The sequence below is a fragment of the Rhinoraja longicauda genome, chromosome 6 (assembly GCF_053455715.1).
Source record: "Rhinoraja longicauda isolate Sanriku21f chromosome 6, sRhiLon1.1, whole genome shotgun sequence".
Lineage (NCBI taxonomy): Eukaryota > Metazoa > Chordata > Chondrichthyes > Rajiformes > Arhynchobatidae > Rhinoraja > Rhinoraja longicauda.
This window is the reverse complement of record NC_135958.1, coordinates 233483-250025: the sequence shown is the minus strand read 5'-3', so window position 1 is coordinate 250025 and position 16543 is coordinate 233483. Positions and strand designations below refer to the sequence as shown.

At 50.8% G+C, this 16543-nt stretch overlaps 1 protein-coding gene across 2 annotated transcripts in view; it reads left to right on the top strand.

Annotated features, from left to right (window-relative positions):
• psme3ip1 (proteasome activator subunit 3 interacting protein 1) overlaps window positions 1–15973 on the top strand; it is a 74608-nt gene extending 58635 nt beyond the window's left edge. Inside the window, exons 6-7 of one of the 2 annotated variants that reach the window (XM_078400295.1) lie at window positions 7850–7914; window positions 12009–15973. In XM_078400295.1, the coding sequence (XP_078256421.1) occupies window positions 7850–7914; window positions 12009–12229 (286 nt within the window). In that variant the 3' untranslated portion in view covers window positions 12230–15973. The remainder of the gene's footprint in view (window positions 1–7849; window positions 7915–12008) is intronic. The other variant, XM_078400294.1, reaches the window with a different exon arrangement.
• The last annotated feature ends 570 nt before the right edge of the window (window positions 15974–16543 follow it).

The window sequence follows — 16543 nt, the reverse complement described above, 5'->3', positions numbered from 1 at the left end:
TCACAGTTGAGTGCTCAAAACTGGGGCACAAAGATGTAGATGGAAAGATTAATTGGGAAATGAGGAAACAGTTTTCACCCAAAGTGCTGCAGGGGTTTGGAATTCAATGTCGTGGATTGGTGTTAGAGGCAGAAATGTTAAATAGTTCTTGGAAGTCACAGTCATACAGCATGGAGACAGGGAAACCTCATGCATGCCGACCAACATGCCCAAACTAAAGCCTCTGTCTCACTTAGGCCATTTTTTAGGCGACTACAGGCGACGAGGCTGTCGCCACACGGTCGCCGGGGTGCCGCCTGTACGTCGTGTGTCGTCTCCAAAGAGTCATAGCGTCTTTCTGGTCGCCGCTGGATTTTCAGAATGGTGAACATTTTTCGGCGACAGTGGGTTTGACGCCAATGAGCGTAGCTTGACGTCTCCTGATGTAGGCGCTGCCGTAGGTTGTCGCCAGGTGACGTAGGTTGTCGCCAGGTTGTCACCAGGTGACGCAGGTTGTCACCAGGTGACATAGGTTGTCGCCAGGTGACGTAGGTTGTCGCCAGGTTGTCACCAGGTGACATAGGTTGTCACCAGGTGACGCAGGTTGTCACCAGGTGACGCAGGTTGTCGCCAGGTGACGTAGGTTGTCGCCAGGTGACGCAGGTTGTCGCCAGGTGACGTAGGTTGTCGCCAGGTGACGTAGGTTGTCGCCAGGTTGTCACCAGGTGACGCAGGTTGTCACCAGGTGACGTAGGTTGTCGCCAGGTGACACAGGTTGTCACCAGGTGACGTAGGTTGTTGCCAGGTTGTCACCAGGTGACGCAGGTTGTCGCCAGGTGACGTAGGTTGTCGCCAGGTGACGTAGGTTGTCGCCAGGTGACGTAGGTTGTCGCCAGGTGACGCAGGTTGTCGCCAGGTGACGTAGGTTGTCGCCAGGTGACGTAGGTTGTCGCCAGGTGACGCAGGTTGTCGCCAGGTGACGTAGGTTGTCGCCAGGTGACGTAGGTTGTCGCCAGGTGACGCAGGTTGTCGCCGGTGCTGACTTCGGTGAATTCCAAGTGTGGACTTGATCTGATCACCCATCAGTGTAATGTGTCCATAAATGATGTTAGATTTTGTATGTTTTTGCACGTATTCTGTTTAAAGTTTGAATTTTGACGTTTGAAGTTTATTGAAATTTATTGAAGTTTATTACAATATTTTTGTAAACACTGTTGTATGTTCTTATCAACCTTAAAAAAAAAATTGTTTGTTTCAATATCAATAAAGGAAATTCTTGACATTTTGATGGAAAATTGATGTAGGAAGTTATTGTATTTCAGAGTAGTTTCTCATGGCATCACGTTCACACAGTCATGATGCAGAATGATTGGAAACCCGACCGTACACCCCCTTTTATAGGGAAACTGGGTGAAACGTGAGTTGTCTTCAGTTGTCTTCGGTCTTCAGGGTCGTAGCTTGTCGTAGCTTGTCGCGGGTGGATGTAGGTTGACTTCGGTTGTCGTAGGTTGTCGCCTCTGTGGTGGTAGGTTGTTGTAGATGTCGTCGTAGGTGCGGTCGTAGGTGGACGTCCTACGTGTGACGATTGGGTCGCTGGTCGCCGGTTGTCAATAGCTTGCCATAGGTTGACATCGACTAGGTGGTAGGTTGTTGTAGCTTGTTGTAGACATTGTCCTAGGGGGTGTCCAGTCGCTGGTTTTTGGGCGACCTGCTACGACTATGACAGTTGCCGGCAGTTGCCTAAAAAATCGCCTAATTGGGACAGGCCCGAAAGCTAGTCCCGTTTGCTTGCATTTGAATCACATCCCTCTTAACCGTTCCTACCTGTTCCAGTGGATTTTAAATGCTGTTACAGTATCTGCCACAACTACCTCTTCTGGCAGCCTGTTCCACATACCCACCATCTTAAATCTTTCCCTTCTCACCTTAACGCTACGCCCTCTGGTTCTTGAAGTGTGTAGTGTTCTCCCCATGAGAGGATTTTTTCTTAAAGACTTCCATATATTGGCATTGTTGGATTAGATTGGGTAGTTTAACACAGTCCATATCATTCATGATTCTACTTCATCTGGAAGTCTATTTTGAATGCTCGGTACACTGAGAATAATTTCTTTTCTGATCTGTTTAAAATAAACTTTTTATTCAGTTAAATTTGTCATCATGTCGAATAGTTCTGACATTACTTGAACCATTATTCTGAGTATGTGTGCAGAATACACACATAGGTTTTGTTTAATTATCTTGCCAGATTTCAAAACTTATGCTTCACTTGTTAAGCTGTATAATTAAAAGATTATTCATTTTAGATGCTTTCCAGTTAGTTTCCATCTGTTGTGGTGTTGTCCAATTTTTTTCTTAATTGCTGCTCTACATCATGTCGAAATTGAAAGTCCTGTGGCGACTCCCAAGGGTCAGGCCATACCACTACCAACCCCCTCGGCACGGGCAAGGGGGCGGCCCTGAGCTAGGGGGATAAAGGATGGGATTTTAGGCGCGATCGCTCTCTGGCAGACCTGACTGGTCTAGAGAACATCACGATTAAATCCCTCCCAAAATACCTGGCTCCTCACCTTTATTTCGGGCTTTTCGACGCGCCACATTGGTGACCCCGACGCGATGGGCTCCATCGTGGCAGCATGGACCAAGCGCTGCTGCCTGACGTCCACCAGGAGAGAATGAGCCCGCAGAAAGTCGGCCCCGAGCAACGGCTGGGAAACGTCCGCGATTGTGAACCGCCACGTGAAATGGCCGGAGCCGTAAACGACGTGTCCCATAAGTACGGATGTGCCTTCCGTTTGCAGCGGTGAGGAAGGGCCCCCGCTTCCCGGAACTAATGTCCAGCAGCGAAGGGGGCAGGACGCTCAGCTCCGCCCCGGTATCCACGAGGAAGCGGCCCCCGGAGCGCCGATCCCAGGCGAAGAGGCGGTGAATCTGGCCGGCCGCCGTTTCCCGGGAACTTGCACAGCTGGCGGCATCGTCGGGCTGCAGTACCCCAGCGCTGGTGGTAATAGCACCAGTGCCTCCTGCTGGTGCTGGCTGGAGCCTGCTGGTGTGGGACTGCAGGTGCAGGACCCGCAATGGCCACGGGGGGCGATCTCACAGGCCTCCGGGGAGCAGCTGTCACTCCTTCCACAGCTCCCCCGCCCGACCAGAGAAAATCGGGCGCTGTTCGAGTGAGGTTCCAGAACAAGGGGCCACAGTTTAAGAATAAGGGGTAGGCCATTTAGAACTGAGATGAGGATAAAGGATGGGATTTTAGGCGCGATCGCTCTCTGGCAGAGAGTTGTGAATCTGTGGAATTCTTTGCATCAGAAGGCAGTGGAGGCCAATTCTCTGAATGCATTCAAGAGAGAGCTAGATAGAGCTCTTAAGGATAGCGGAGTCAGGGGGTATGGGGAGAAGGTAAGAACGGGGTACTGATTGAGAATGATCAGCCATGATCATATTGAATGGCGGTGCGTACAGGCTCGAAGGGCCGAATGGCCTCCTCCTGCACCTATTGTCTATTGTTCAGCGCGCTGACGTCATCCCGTCGTTCCATCCACAGCGCGCCTGCCGAGGGCCCGGGTGTCATCAAAGGAGGCGTCCGTGAGCTGCAGGCGGATGTCGGTCGGCAGCAGGTGCAGGTAGGTGTATTCAAACATCAGGCACGGCCTGTGCCCATCGAGCAGCCGACCATCTCATTGAGGAGGCTAGATGGGCGCCGGTCGCCTAGGCCCTGCATGTGGAGGAGCCTTTCAGCCCGTTCCATCCTGGTCAGCCCATTAGTTTGGAGCAGCAGCTCCTGAAGGGCTTTATACTTATCGTGGGCCGGGGGGTCCTCGAGGAACTCTCTGACGTCTTCGGCCGTGTCCTGGTCAAGGGCTCCCACCAGGTGGATACAGTGGGTGTCGTCTATCGTGATGCCCCGCAGCTGGAACTGAGCCTCCGCTTGGTGAAACCGAACGCCAGGCCGGGTGGTCCAGAACGTCGGGAGTTTGATGGAGACTACGTCGATAGACGGGGCCTGGTCGGCCGGTGATCTGGACGGACGGTCGGTTCTGTATTTCGGCTCCATTATGACAGCAATGGAGAGACACCAGCATTCCGTGCCAGACGGCGAAGATCCAACGACAAGTCCGGGCGCCGCTGCAGGAGATCGGTCTACCTGCACGTGGACATTGTGGGCCCTCTCCCGCCGTCCCGAGGCTTCAGCCACCTCCTCTTCACGCGGTGGCCGGAGGCCATACCGCTGGCTGACACAGCCACAGCTACATGTGCTCGTGCGTTGGCCACGCACTGGATCGCTCGCTTTGGGCTGCCGGTGGTCATCTCGTGGGACCGGGGGCCACAGTTCACCTCTGAGCTGTGGTCGGCCATGGCTCACCTGTTGGGCGTGCGGCTGCACCACACCACGGCCTATCACCCGCAGGCAAACGGCCTAGTGGAGAGGTTCCACCGGCAGCTGAAGGCAGCGCTGAAGGCGCGACTCTCCGGCTCGGACTGGATGGACGCACTACCGTGGGTCTTGCTGGGCATCCGGACTGCGCCTAAGGAGGACCTGGCCTCATCTTCAGCGGAGCCCGTGTACGGGTCGCCGCTCACGGTGCCCGGGGAGTTCGTGCCCTCGTTGCCAGGGCGAGAGGAACCGCCCTCATCCACCCTACAGCGCCTTCGTGAGCGAGTGGGCAAGCTCGCACTGGTGCCAATGTCCCGCCATGGGACATTCCGCCCGTACGTGCCATCGGCCCTCCAGGACTGCGCCTACGTGTTCCTGCGCGGTGACGCCCATCGGACGCCACTCCAGAGGCCGTATGAGGGCCCGTACCGGGTGCTGGAGCACGGACAGACAACCTTTGTGTTGGACATGGGGGCCGTGTCAATTGACCACTTAAAGCCGGCGCACTTGGACATCGACCCACCGGTGCTGGTTGCCCAGCCTCGGCCGCGAGGTCGTCCACCTTTGCGGGTCCCCCCACCAGTCCCCCCACCAGTCCCACCACCTGTCCCACCACCTGTCCCACCATCTGTCCCCCCACCTGTCCCCCCACCGGTCCCCCCACCTGTCCCTCAACCTGTCCCACCACCTGTCCCCCCACCTGTCCCCCCAACTGTCCCACCACCTGTCCACCCACTTGTCCCTCCACCTGTCCCTCCACCTGTCCCCCCAACTGTCCCTCCACCTGTCCCCCCACCTGTCCCCACCACCTGTCCCCCCACCTGTGCCTCCGCCGGCCCCTCTGTCGGCCGATTTTTGTACGTGGTCCGGTCGGGTTGTGCGACCGCCAGTGCATTTCGTGCCTCCGGTTCTGTGGGGGGTCCTATGGCGGCTCCCAAGGGTTGGGCCATACCACTACCGACCCCTCGGCACGGGAATGGACCGGTCCAGGGGGGTGGCTCTGAGCTACGGGTATAAAGAACGGAGTTTAGGCGCGATCTCTCTCTGGCAGACTCGACTGGTCTAGAGACACCACGATTAAATCCCTCCCGAAATACGTGGCTCCTCGCCTTTATTTCGGGCTTTTCGGCGCGCCACAGTACTATTAATCGTGGGCACATTGATCATACTCAGGTTCGATCCTGACTACGGGCGCCGTCTGTACGGAGTTTGTACGTTCTCCCCGTGACCTGCGTGGGTTTTCTCCGAGATCTTCGGTTTCCTCCCACACTCCAAAGACGTACAGGTATGTAGGTTAATTGGCTGGGCAAATGTTTTAAAAAAATTGTCTCTAGTGTGTGTAGGATAGTGTTAATGTGCGGGGATCGCTGGGTGGCGCGGACCTGGTGGGCCGAAGGGCCTGTTTCCGCTCTGTATCTCTAAATCTAAATCTCTTTATTTTATGTCTGTATTGGATTCAATGTATGTTTTCATTTGTTTGTCCAGATACTTAAGATGTAAGCTGCACCCTGAGTTAGCTGCACCCTGAGTAAGCTGCACCCTGAGTTAGCTGCACCCTGAGTTAGCTGCACCCTGAGTTAGCTGCACCCTGAGTTAGCTGCACCCTGAGTTAGCTGCACCCTGAGTTAGCTGCACCCTGAGTTAGCTGCACCCTGAGTTAGCTGCACCCTGAGTTAGCTGCACCCTGAGTAAGCTGCACCCTGAGTTAGCTGCACCCTGAGTTAGCTGCACCCTGAGTTAGCTGCACCCTGAGTTAGCTGCACCCTGAGTTAGCTGCACCCTGAGTTAGCTGCACCCTGAGTTAGCTGCACCCTGAGTTAGCTGCACCCTGAGTTAGCTGCACCCTGAGTTAGCTGCACCCTGAGTTAGTTATTGTGTTCTGCTGTTTTAACAATAACAGTATTGGCTTCAAGGCAACTTCCTTTAAGTACAAAGCAACACACTTACATTACCACCCATTCTCACAGTGTGCCACCATACCATTTACATTGGTTAATTGTTTAATAAATTCAAGTAACTCAGTCACACGTGTACTGTGGATTCATATGGGTTATACTTTCATTTGGAAGCCATCATGTGTGTCCTTGTTGAAAGCTCTTTGAAAATCCAAATCCAGAGCTTAAATAATCTTGCGTTTGAAGGAATTGCAGATGCTGGTTGACACAAAATGCTGGAGTAACTCAGCGGGACAGGCAGCATCTCTGGAGCGAAGGAATGGGTAAGGTTTCGGGTCAAGACCCTTCTTCATACTGGCGTTTTGGGCCGAGACCCTTGTACAGAAGAAGGGTCTCGATCCGAAACGTCACGCATTCCTTCTCTCCAAAGATGCTGCCTGTCCGGCTGAGTTACACTGGCATTTTGTGTCTATCTTCGACTTAAATAATCTTGACTGGTGGAATCTGCTCAACTTGTGAAAGTATTTTCCAGTTGTGGTGCAGCTTCTACTATTGTATCAGGCCCTAATGGATTATTGTGTGCGTGGACATCCTGTCGGGGTTGTTTGTTTTATTAAATTATAAGTCTCAAAAATTCTTTAACAATAATATGTGAGTTCATTTGATGAAACATTACGACAGGCACATATAAATATGATTTCTTTGCCTTGCTCATTAATTTTGTAACTTTTGCTTTGATCCTCCCTCCAAACAGAAGGCAGTGGAGGCCAATTCTCTGAATGCATTCAAGAGAGAGCTAGATAGAGCTCTTAAGGATAGCGGAGTCAGGGGGTATGGGGAGAAGGCAGGAACGGGGTACTGATTGAGAATGATCAGCCATGATCACATTGAATGGCTGTGCGTACAGGCTCGAAAGTACGAATGGCCTCCTCCTGCACCTATTGTCTATTGTATGGTGCGGTGAGTTTAGTTCAGCGATGCTGCATGGAAACAGGCCCTTCGGCCTTCCGAGTCCATGCTGAGCATCGACCAGCTGCACACTAGTTCTCTGTTATCCCAATTTTGCATCATACACACTAGGGATAATTTACAGAAGCAAAATTAACCTACAACCCCTACACATCTCTAGAATCTGGGGGGAAACTGGAGCAACTGCGGAAAGCCCATGTGGTCACTGGGACAAAGTACAAACTCCACATAGACAGCAACCCGAGTCAGGATGTAACCCGGGCTGGTCTCTGCTGCTGTGAACCACTGGGTTCTGCATTAAAGACATTTTCAGTACCTGTTGGTGTGGATCTTTCAACAAGCTAATCTGATTCAAGCAGTATTGGATAAACATACCTTATGCACACAGTCTGGAAAACAATTTTAGTTTAACCATATTATTCTACAAATATTGTTTTAAAACATAAAGAACTATTTAAGTGATTTTACTTGATCTGTCACAGCAGCTGTTCCTGATAACGGTGATTGTTCTTCCAATCTCAAAGTGAATCACAGGGAATTTTAATGCATTATCAATCACAGCAGGAAGGATCAAATATATTAAAATGCTGATTTCACTTTCACTTTCACTCTTGTCACTTCACTCCAGCTCAACAAGTTCTGAAATGGTCAAAAAGCAGAAGGTGGATAATGTTGAGGGAAGTGGGCTAGATGGTGAGTACTAATTCCCAAATCATATTGTGTGCCATCTGTTCCACATCAGTCAGTATAAGCGTGTCGTGTTAGTCTTATGTGTGGAGTGTTCTCTCTGTGAGGAGAATTTTTATTGAAGACCTTTAATGTATGTTTGTGGTATTGTTCATATTACAAATGATCTTCAAGTCATTATAACTTGTTTCCACCAAAAAAAACCTAGGCAATCTTCCATAGAACAAAACTTAGAGTTAACTCCAGTTGAGATGTGTTGTTCAACTATTTACCCAGGCAGAAGCAATGTATCTGAGTGTGGTGCAGGTAACCCAGCTTACTAGCTGTACACTGCATCGTCATGGTGTGGTGCAGGTAACCCAGCTTACTAGCTGTACACTGCCTCGTCATGGTGTGGTGCAGGTAACCCAGCTTACTAGCTGTACACTGCATCGTCATGGTGTGGTGCAGGTAACCCAGCTTACTAGCTGTACACTGCATCGCGCTGACCTGTTCTGAATGCAACGTTTGTATTCATCATCAACATGTAAAATAATCACTGCATCGTCATGGAAGCAGCCCTGACTGAGTTCTTCCTTCCCTCCCTTAATCCCTCACCATTTACCACACGAGCTGTGATAAGCTGTGGCTCTTGTGCGGTAACGAGGCTCGTCCTTTGCTCCTCTGTGAGTGTGTCCAGGATTCACCTCTGAGGAGCAATTCATCTGGAGAAGCTGAAGCCCCTGCAAGTGGGGACAGAGATGTCGTCCAAGCCCCAGGCAGGGTTGAGATTGCAGAGCCATCACTGTTCCATTCTACATAACATTGTGAAAGATGGTAAACTGCACCAGCAGCAGCTTATGGGCTCCTGTGGGGGGGGGGGGGGGGGGGGTTACAGGGGGGGCAGGGTACAGGGGGGGCAGGGTACAGGGGGGGCAGGGTACAGGGGGGGCAGGGTACAGGGGGGGCAGGGTACAGGGGGGGAAGGAACTGGCAGCTTTTTGAGGACAAGATCTACCTGGACTATCTCTCTGCTGAGAGGTCCATACATGAGGAACAGAGTGCCCTGCAGTCATCCAGAACATCTGGCTTTCAATAGAGAGACGCAAAGTGCTGGAGTAACTCAGTGGGTCAGGCAGCATCTGTGGAGTAAAAGGATGGGTGACATTTTGTGTCGGGACCCTTCTTCAGATTGCTGCAGAATGGTGCAATATAAGAAAGGTCCCAACCCGAAATGTCAAAAACCCTTTTCTCCAGAGATGCTGCCTGACCCGCTGAGTTACTCTAGCACTTTGTGTCTATGTTCAGCATCTGCAGTTCCTTTCTACACATCTAGCTTTCAATGCTTAACTACTCTGGAAATGCGCTGTAAGACTTTTTACTTTGTGGTAACTTATTGCAAACTGTAATGCAGCCCAATCATTATTGCAAGGCCAGGAAGAATAGAAAGCAGAAAATGAAAAGTAAATGTGAAGGCATCGACAATGCTTTGAGGCAGTTGAACCTCTTGATGCTGCCTGACTCATTAAGTTACTCCATCATTGTGTGTAAATCTTTGCAGCAAACCAGCATATGCAGTTCCTTTTTATTACATTCTAACAAGCTAGGATTGTGTCAGCAAACCATGATTAATGGTCAGTCAGGAAGATCGAGCTGCTCTGCATTGATCAGCTATGTCACCAAACCAGTCACACTGTAGGTTGTGAGCTATCAATGGGTGGAGGTTCACCACAAACTTGCACATGGAGGCCCTTTCCAATTCCATTATATAAACCATCTGGGGACTCTAAGAAATTTACCCCATGAAGCTCTGAGTTTTCTGGATGGAGGCCAGTGATTTTTCTCACACAACAGTAGAACAGATTTAAGCTTGGTCCATATCCCTACTTCCAAACCTTTCTTCTCCATGTACTATGCAAGTGTCTTGTAAATGCTGTTCCTTTACCTGCCTCAACCACCTGCTCTGGCAGCTCGTTCCATGTGTCCACCCCCCTCTGAGTGAAAGCCCTGGGAATAGCTGTGAGACTGAAGGAGCCTGAGGCTTGGGAGTGGGGCACAGGGAAGGGCAGGGGGAGGGGGTGGGGTACAGGGAAGGGCAGGGTACAAGGGGGAGGGGGTGGGGTACAGGGGAGGGGTGGGGTACAGGGAAGGGCAGGGTACAAGGGGGAGGGGGTGGGGTACAGGGAAGGGTGTGGGGGGTGGGTACAGGGGGGGCAGCGTACAGGGGGGGCAGGGTACAGGGGAGGGCAGGGTATAGGGGAGGGCAGGGTGTGGGGGTGGGGTACAGGGAAGGGCAGGGTATAGGGGAGGGCAGGGTGTGGGGGGGTGGGTACAGGGGAGGGCAGGGTATAGGGGAGGGGGTGGGGTACAGGGGAGGGCAGGGGGGAGGGGGTGGGGTACAGGGAAGGGCAGGGTACAAGGGGGTGGGGTACAGGGGAGGGGGTGGGGTACAGGGAAGGGCAGGGTGTAGGGGAGGGCAGGGTGTGGGGGGTGGGTACAGGGGAGGGCAGGGGGGAAGGGGTGGGGTACAGGGAAGGGCAGGGGGGGGGTACAGGGAATGGCAGGGGGGAGGGGGTGGGGTACAGGGGAGGGCAGGGTACAAGGGGGAGGGGGTGGGGTACAGGGGAGGGGGTGGGGTACAGGGAAGGGCAGGGTATAGTGGAGGGCAGGGTGTGGGGGGGGGCAGGGTACAGGGGAGGGGGTGGGTACAAGGAAGGGCAGGGGGGAGGGGGTGGGGTACAGGGAAGGGCAGGAGGGGGGGGGTGGGGTACAGGGGAGGGGGTGGGGTACAGGGAAGGGCAGGGTACAAGGGGGAGGGGTGGGGTACAGGGGAGGGGGTGGGGTACAGGGAAGGGCAGGGTACAAGTGGGAGGGGGTGGGGTACAGGGAAGGGCAGGGTGTGGGGGGGGTGGGTACAGGGGGGGCAGGGTACGGGAGGGCAGGGTATAGGGGAGGGCAGGGTGTGGGGGGTGGGGTACAGGGGAGGGGGAGGGGTGGGGTACAGGGAAGGGCAGGGTGTAGGGGAGGGCAGGGTGTGGGGGGGCAGGGTACAGGGGAGGGGGTGGGTACAGTGGAGGGCAGCGGGGAGGGGGTGGGGTACAGGGAAGGGCAGGGTACAAGGGGGAGGGGTGGGGTACAGGGGAGGGGGTGGGGTACAGGGAAGGGCAGGGGGGTGGGGGTGGGGTACAGGGAAGGGCAGGGTACAAGGGGGAGGGGTGGGGTACAGGGGAGGGGGTGGGGTACAGGGATGGGCAGGGTACAAGGGGGAGGGGGTGGGGTACAGGGAAGGGCAGGGTGTGGCGGGGGTGGGTACAGGGGGGGCAGGGTACGGGAGGGCAGGGTATAGGGGAGGGCAGGGTGTGGGGGTGGGGTACAGGGGAGGGGGGAGGGGTGGGGTACAGGGAAGGGCAGGGTGTAGGGGAGGGCAGGGTGTGGGGGGGGCAGGGTACAGGGGAGGGGGTGGGTACAGGGGAGGGCAAGGTGTGGGGGGGGCAGGGTACAGGGGAGGGCAGGGTGTGGGGGGGGGGGGAGGATGTGACGTGTGGTGGAAGGAAGGAGTCATTGGTAGAAGGGACATTGTGTCTCTTCCTCACTTTATTCCATCTTTCTGGCCCATCGCTAAGGGAGAGGCAGCCACAAGTTCAAAATGTAGCTAGCACAATGTTAAATTAAATGCCTTGCACCTATTGTACAGGTGGAGAAGGCTGGGTGCAGAATGCTATGAACAAGTGTGCTCACCTTGTTTTGAAGCATTATTACTGCATGTAACCCAGTATTGGTAGCCTAAGCTTTTTATTAAGTGCTATGCCACAGAACATATTATACAATGTATTAGAATTACAGTTTCATCATCTGTGCTTATTGCTTAGGTTTTTAAATTTTTTTATTTTTTTTTAATTCATTTGTAAATCTAACTAGCCTCAAAGTCCCAAGGCTCATAGGAGATGAACATTTGAGAATATTATCTCTGACTTCTGGTGCCATATTCAATCGAGCAGCATTGAATCTTAACTGCATTGTTAACTAATGCGTATATAACCTATTCTCTGCGGATGCTAGAAAATGTTATGCTGTAAGTAGGCTATGCTGCTTCCTGACATTTCATTTGAATTTTTCTTCAGATGATGTCTCCTGTGATCAAACACAGTTTTACTCGAGCAGTGTGGCAATCCAACATCCTTCAGCTTCTGTGTGTGTGGGGATACTGCCTGGTCTTGGGGCATACTCGGGCAGCAGTGACTCTGATGCAGAATCCAGCTCTGACAGTGATATCATCATTAACACAGGGGGACGGATCATATCTTCAGTCTTTCGGTCCCACCCTTTCCCAGAAAGCCCATGAGATGGATGGCTCGACCGAGGGAGCAGTGTTACTTGTATTTAGAGATGTCTGTAATACAAAGTTTCCTGCGTGAAATGGTAATATTTGTTTGGACTGCTTAACCTTTGGCGATGGTGTTTGAGCACAGAATCGCACATCCCAGTTCTGAACTTTGACTACATACTGACTGCACTGAGCACCACAGTGTAAGTGACTTGGGATTTGTGTCCAAAGGCTAGAAACGATGTTGAATACCATCAAGATTTTAAGTGTGAATAATTGTTTTACACTTGCATGTATTTAACAACAAAACTTTGAAAGTTAAGGTAGTAGAACAGCTCGCTGTTGATGTCGAGCCATGGATAAGCCAGTTTGCTTTGAAGTTTTGAGGAATAAATTCTCTCTTCCGAGTGCTTCTCCATTGCTTTGTATTTTCTGTTTCTTGACTTTGTCACTTAGTCATCTGTGCTCTAACTTCTTTTTAGTTTACTGAAGTTCTGAAACCAAGCTGCCAAACACCTTTCTTTTAGGTACACCTTTAACAGACACATTGGTTAGAAAAGACCTGCGATCTTTAACCACCTGCCTTCCTTAATAGCGATCTGTGTCAGAGCTGCTAGCTTTGGCAGCTTTCTACATGAAGTGTCAAGTTTAACCTGTGATAACAAACTCTGTACATATGTAATGTTTAATCCTGTAGCAGTGAATGTAATTATACAAAGTTTAGTTTAGAGAAACAATGCGGAAACAGGCCCTTCGGCCCACCGAGTCCGTACCAACCAGTAATCACCCCGGGGAAAACCCACGCAGTCACGGGGAGAACGTATATACTCGGTACAGACGGCATGCATAGGCAGGATGGAACCTGGGTCTCTGGCGCTGTGCGGCAGCAACTCTACGCTGAGTCAGCAGCTCTACGCTGAGTCAGCAACTCTACGCTGAGTCAGCAGCTCTGGCGCTGTGAGATGGCAACTCTACGCTGAGTCAGCAGCTCTACGCTGAGTCAACAACTCTACGCTGAGTCAGCAGCTCTGGCGCTGTGAGATGGCAACTCTACGCTGTGAGATGGCAACTCTACGCTGTGAGGTGGCAGCTCTACGCTGTGAGGTGGCAACTCTACGCTGTGAGGTGGCAACTCTACGCTGTGAGGTGGCAGCTCTACGCTGTGAGGTGGCAACTCTACGCTGTGAGGTGGCAACTCTACGCTGTGAGATGGCAACTCTACGCTGAGTCAGCAACTCTACGCTGTGAGATGGCAACTCTACGCTGTGAGGTGGCAACTCTACGCTGTGAGATGGCAACTCTACGCTGAGTCAGCAGCTCTGGCGCTGTGAGATGGCAACTCTACGCTGTGAGGTGGCAACTCTACGCTGAGTCAGCAACTCTACGCTGAGTCAGCAACTCTACGCTGAGTCAGCAACTCTACGCTGAGTCAGCAACTCTACGCTGAGTCAGCAACTCTACGCTGTGAGATGGCAACTCTACGCTGTGAGGTGGCAACTCTACGCTGAGTCAGCAACTCTACGCTGAGTCAGCAACTCTACCGCTGTGCCACCCAAGAGAAACAAAGATAAACAATTAAATAACCATTGTAAAACTGACAACTCAAGGAACTTTGAATCTGAAATCTTGAGCAAAACGCAAAGTGCGAGAGGAACTCAGCTGGTCAGGCAGCATCTTTGGAGGGAATCAGTGTGAAGGGTCCGATCCTGAAACATTGCCTGTTTATTCCCACCACAGATCCTGCCTGAACTGCTGAGTTACTCCAGCAATTTGTGTTTTGCTTTAAAGATGGCAATGGAGGCAGATGGTGGGAACTGAATAAAGGCAGACGGCTAATCCCCTCGTCAGTCCGGGGCCAGTGATGCAGTTCCTCCGTTATTCACAACTTGGGAACCACAATGAAGCAAAATAACAGGCCATGGTGGGGAAGTGGTGGTGGATGTGGGGTGGGTGAGAAGCTTTTGAGAAGGCAGCAAGTGGTCCACCATGAAGTTGGGTGTGTGACAGGCTTGGTGGTTCAAGGTGTAAGGACTTATTGAAATAAGAAATACTTCACAGCAGAAAGAATCAACTTTTTACCTGATGTAGGTTTGACACCTGTACCCATGTGATTGAAACACTTTGTTTTATCAAACTGCAGATAGCTTTAAAAAAGTCTCTGACATTTTGGATATTCTGAGATGTTTTGTTTCAGTAGGTTGGAGCTTTTGGGAATGATATAATGTGGCCATAAATGTTAGGAATTCTGAGGCTGGGTGCTGAGATCAGATTACAATGTTAAAAGTGTTAAATATTTGTCCTGTTTCGCATGACAGTTTTTGCACTCCGCTCAGAGGTGTATAAGTTAGGGTCTCGTGGGATGATTCCTTTTTCTCTCCCCCACCACACCCCCGGTTCTCCAGTAATCATTTACAAAGACATGAGTCTATGCATTCAAGAGTTGCAAACCTTTCCAACAGATGGTGGCTATTTTAAATTCCTGTGCACACCCCAGCTAAGCTTTTTGCAGGTGGATTCAACTGTAAACGTTTAGATTAAACAATGAAGAGGAAACTAGTGAACCAAGGCTTTGTCAAAAATGTGAAACTAACTGGTGCATTGCCTCGCTAAACCAGTCTGCTCTGGCACAGTTGGTGGAGCAGTTCAAAGTAAGGACTGAGTGTGCAAGTCTTTCCCTTCAGAATCCCTTGTATTGGCTGTGATTTGGCCTGGTGACAAGGAGGAAGGCAGTTAGCCAAACAAAGCAAATGGTGGCAGGAAGCGCCCGGGCAGGTCACAGTGATACTGCAAGTCAGCAGCTGCAACATGTGGCCGCCAGAAAGGTGCACAGCAGCACAGACCTTATGGGAAGCTCTGAGCAACAAGGCAAGTCATTGTAGAATTGCAAGAGAAGCAGCTGAATTATTCAGGGTAGAAGATGTGCTATGAAGAACCATAAGTGACATGTGAGTTAAATGGTGTGAAGGAATAGTGAAAATAGATAGTTGAAGTTTGTGAAAAATCTGCACCAAGGAAAACGGCGCACAAAGCTGAAAGGGGCTGTGAAGACTTCTCAACGTGAAGACTTTTCTTTTTAATAAAGACCCATATTGATACCCACATTAAGTTTGATCAAAGTCAGCTTATGTGAATGTCATAGGTGAAGAGCACTTGAGTTTGTTGAGACTAAAACTCGGGCGATACGGTCAGCTACACCAAGGCAACAAAGTGACCCAAGAACAGGAGCATTTAAATCAGTATAAAGATGCAGAAACAAGAGAGGAATTTGTATACAGTGACTCGGTGTAGATCAGTGAAACAATGGGGGTAAATGGAGCTTTCCTCTGAGCGATCGGAATGGTAAATATTCTCTGGGAATCTGTAGAGTTTGAGTATGGCTGATTCACCAAAGCTGGAAGAAATGCAACACTGGGATGTTGGTCATGAGGAAGGAAAGATCCAAAGAAAAGCATGACTGGTATTCTACATACACTTTGTAGCGAGACTACATTAAACACCAATTATGTATCTCAAAGATGTATCCCTGTAACACTATTGTGCAATCTGTTCATGTTCTCTTTTGCACTACCTGCTGTACATAGGATTGGCCTGGATAGCACAAAACAATATTTCAGTATCGCAGTACACCTAATAATAAACCAATATTAAGACCAAAGCATATAGAATCCTTTTTTTAATGGCTATTCTGACCTAGACTCGCCAGTTATGGTGTTTTTGACAGGAGTGAAAGTTTCAGATGAAGCTGGACAAATTGAGAGAAGAATGCACAGGAACTAACTATGACTGATCAGTAAATCTCCTCAATAAGGCAAAGACTAATTTAACTGGATATCATCTGCCCAATGTGCCATCACTTCACTGTGGCACAAATGGATTTGTTGTGTTTGGCCGCAGGCGGAGGCCAGAGCAAAGATCTGAAGATGACGAGGGCAAGTTGAAGGGGGAGCAGTGGATAGGAGCAGCTTCTGAGAAGATTCCATTTCAACATTAGAAATAGAGACACAGGTAGAGTCCGTGAGACAGGTGGAGCGAGCTTGTACATCTCCCTGGAACCGTTCAAAGGGACAGTAGATCTGGAGTAACATGGAGATACAGGGCAAATGGGTACAAGAGGGCATACAGGGCATTCACACAGCATGGTGTACTTGTCTGTTAAAGAGGAAGCATTGTAGGGTTAACTATTAGGAGCAACTGCTACCTTGAGGTTATTGAGGTTACTACCTTAACAGAATATGTCATGTGGTTACCTATTGAAATATTGTACTGATTTCAGCTGAAGACTGACACACTAAGCAATCGTGATATCTTAATGCTCCCTGTCTTGAATAAAAG